This window comes from Pteropus vampyrus, unplaced genomic scaffold (genome assembly GCF_000151845.1).
Source record: "Pteropus vampyrus isolate Shadow unplaced genomic scaffold, Pvam_2.0 Scaffold13184, whole genome shotgun sequence".
In the NCBI taxonomy this organism is placed as follows: domain Eukaryota; kingdom Metazoa; phylum Chordata; class Mammalia; order Chiroptera; family Pteropodidae; genus Pteropus; species Pteropus vampyrus.
The window spans coordinates 1-2,353 of NW_011901965.1; the positions used below are offsets into that span (position 1 = coordinate 1).

At 39.1% G+C, this 2,353-nt stretch overlaps 1 protein-coding gene across 1 annotated transcript; it reads left to right on the forward strand.

Moving 5' to 3' along the window:
• Positions 1 to 1,116: 1,116 nt before the first annotated feature.
• LOC105310849 (UNC93-like protein MFSD11) lies at positions 1,117 to 2,235 on the forward strand. The gene is made up of 3 exons (XM_011386951.2): positions 1,117 to 1,313; positions 1,905 to 1,984; positions 2,108 to 2,235. The coding sequence occupies exons 1-3, from the start codon at positions 1,207 to 1,209 to the stop codon at positions 2,206 to 2,208; spliced, it is 288 nt and encodes a 95-aa protein (XP_011385253.1). The 5' UTR covers positions 1,117 to 1,206; the 3' UTR covers positions 2,209 to 2,235.
• The last annotated feature ends 118 nt before the right edge of the window (positions 2,236 to 2,353 follow it).

The window sequence follows — 2,353 nt, forward strand, 5'->3', positions numbered from 1 at the left end:
AAACATTTGGTCTTCCTGTTTTTGTAATTTCACGATGATTCATATATTGTCACCAGGAGCTTTTAGATTTTTATTAAGGTGTTTAGTCCCAATTTTGCACAGTGGAGAAACTGAAGTGGAAAGACTTTCATAAGTCACTAGGACACTGACTGGAACTGGGAATGTGATATGTACGTGTGTCTAAGCACAAATAGGTTTCGGAATTTCTCTACAGTGAGATATTGGACTGTGGCCAATACCCGTCCCGGGTATCAGTCCCTCCCACCCCCACCGGCCAGAGTCTTTTGTGGTTCTTTGTTACCTGTCTATCCTAAGCCTGACCTTGTATATGACATCTGAGAGCGAAGGGATGTTAATGGCCCTTTTTCTAAATGATTAATAATACCGTAATTTTTTGTACTGCTTTCTCTTCCTGTGTGTTCTAAAGAGCAAACGAAAGAACATTTAGTATTTGACAGATTTATAAAAGCCGAAGAATAATTTACTTTGGATTTATAAGCAGTAAATGCATTCAGAACCTTCAAAATGGTTTTAGTCACACTTTGTCACAAGACATGTACTAGGTAGGGCTGGGTCTGTAGTAGCTTAATGTTGTTCAATGAGACCACTAGGTTGAGTTAAATAAATTCTGGCTGAAACAAGTTATAACTCTGCGCTCGTTATTTATAGCAGCGAAATCGCAATGCAGTTGCCAGGAGTCGTAGGCTAAGTTTGTAGAGCAGCCTGGTTGACTAATCTGGAGTCACATTACGGGGTATGAAATCCTGGCTGTCCCATTCGCCAGCTAGCCAGCTGAACTTTTGGCAGGTTAGTTAGCCCCTCTGTGTTTCAGTTTTCTTTAGAGGATAATAATAATGCCTTCTCCACAGAGCTGTTAGGACTAAAGAAGGAAATATGTATAAAGTACTTGGCACGGCTCCTGTTATATGTTATACGTTAGCTGTTATTATAATTTACCAGTACCTAAAAAACCTTATTGTCCAAGGCGACTGATCGAAAGAAACATTTAATGAGACTTCAATATTTATACAAATAAAAACTTTAATGTGTCACTCAGTTTAAGGATATAACTCATAAATTCTGACTAAAGAATATGAACGCTTCTTGCAAAAAAAATCTGTAGACTCTAAGTAGATTTGAAAAACGGAACTTTTGAGAGTGCTTTCACGAGTTTTGCTTTGTTTTTGTGTGTGTTATGTGTACAGCATGGCAATCATTTATGGAGTGTTCTCTGCTTCAAATTTGATCACGCCCTCCGTGGTTGCTATCGTAGGACCTCAGCTCTCTATGTTTGCCAGTGGCTTGTTTTACAGGTGAGGAGTGTGGTTTTATTTCACGCATTTACTTAGAACACCATCGGTATCTTTCAAGCACCTAGTAACCTAACGGGCACTCGTCCACTCGTATTGAGTAGAATATGGGCAATATTTTGGGGATTTGGCTGCCGACTTGATGCTCAGGGTTACCACATAGTTTTAGTGTGATGGACTGTGTGTGTCTTTGTTTTTGTTTTACTATTGATACAAATAGTACTCCAGAATGTTTTTCCGTGAGAGTTGAAAGGAACGTCCCCTGAAATAATCTTATTTTATATCAAATCGACTAACAGCAATTCAAATGAAATAACTGAACTTTTCCTCTGGGCTGTGGAACCACAGTCCCGTCGTGTGCTGAGCTGTTGGCAAAGGCCAGTTGCAAACCCTCATTCAGTGTCGTTGATTTTACAAATTTGAAATAATAAATTGAGAAATGAGTAGGTCACATTTGTTCGTTTTCAACACGAGAGAAGTCCTTTACAGGTTGACTTTTAAAAGAGAGTCCTCAGAATTGATTCCTAGAAGGCATAACTGGCATTCTGTTTCAGGTATCGTTTGACTATAATACGTTGACCTGTTATATTTTAGCATGTACATTGCCGTTTTTATCCAGCCTTTCCCATGGTCCTTCTACACAGCCTCTGTTTTCATTGGAATTGCAGCTGCTGGTAAGCATGTTCATGTTCATTTTCTTCATTTCCCCGGGGCTCATCTAAGAGGATCGTGGATGTGTTCGGTATGCGAAGCCGAGCTATTCCACTCCCCTGCTCACCTTTGGGTTTGAATTTTAGTGCTTTGGACAGCACAAGGAAACTGCTTGACGGTGAATTCAGATGAGCACACTATTGGGAGAAACAGTGGAATCTTCTGGGCACTTTTACAATCCAGGTAATAATCTTTTTGGAGCTCAATCTTTAAATTTTTTTTTTTTTTTTAGAGAACTCAGATCTTCTATGTTACGTGACTTAAGTTCCTAGATGCATATGCTATAGATTTAACATTTCATAGAATTACTTAAAATGCATGTATCGGCCTCA

Bases quoted from the DNA above. Each gene is read 5' to 3' on its own strand.
- LOC105310849 (XM_011386951.2), top strand. From the start codon at position 1,207: ATGGCAATCATTTATGGAGTGTTCTCTGCTTCAAATTTGATCACGCCC. The intron at 1,314-1,904 runs GTGAGGAGTGTG...GTTATATTTTAG, and splicing joins GCCAGTGGCTTGTTTTACAG to CATGTACATTGCCGTTTTTA. The intron at 1,985-2,107 runs GTAAGCATGTTC...TTTGAATTTTAG, and splicing joins CATTGGAATTGCAGCTGCTG to TGCTTTGGACAGCACAAGGA.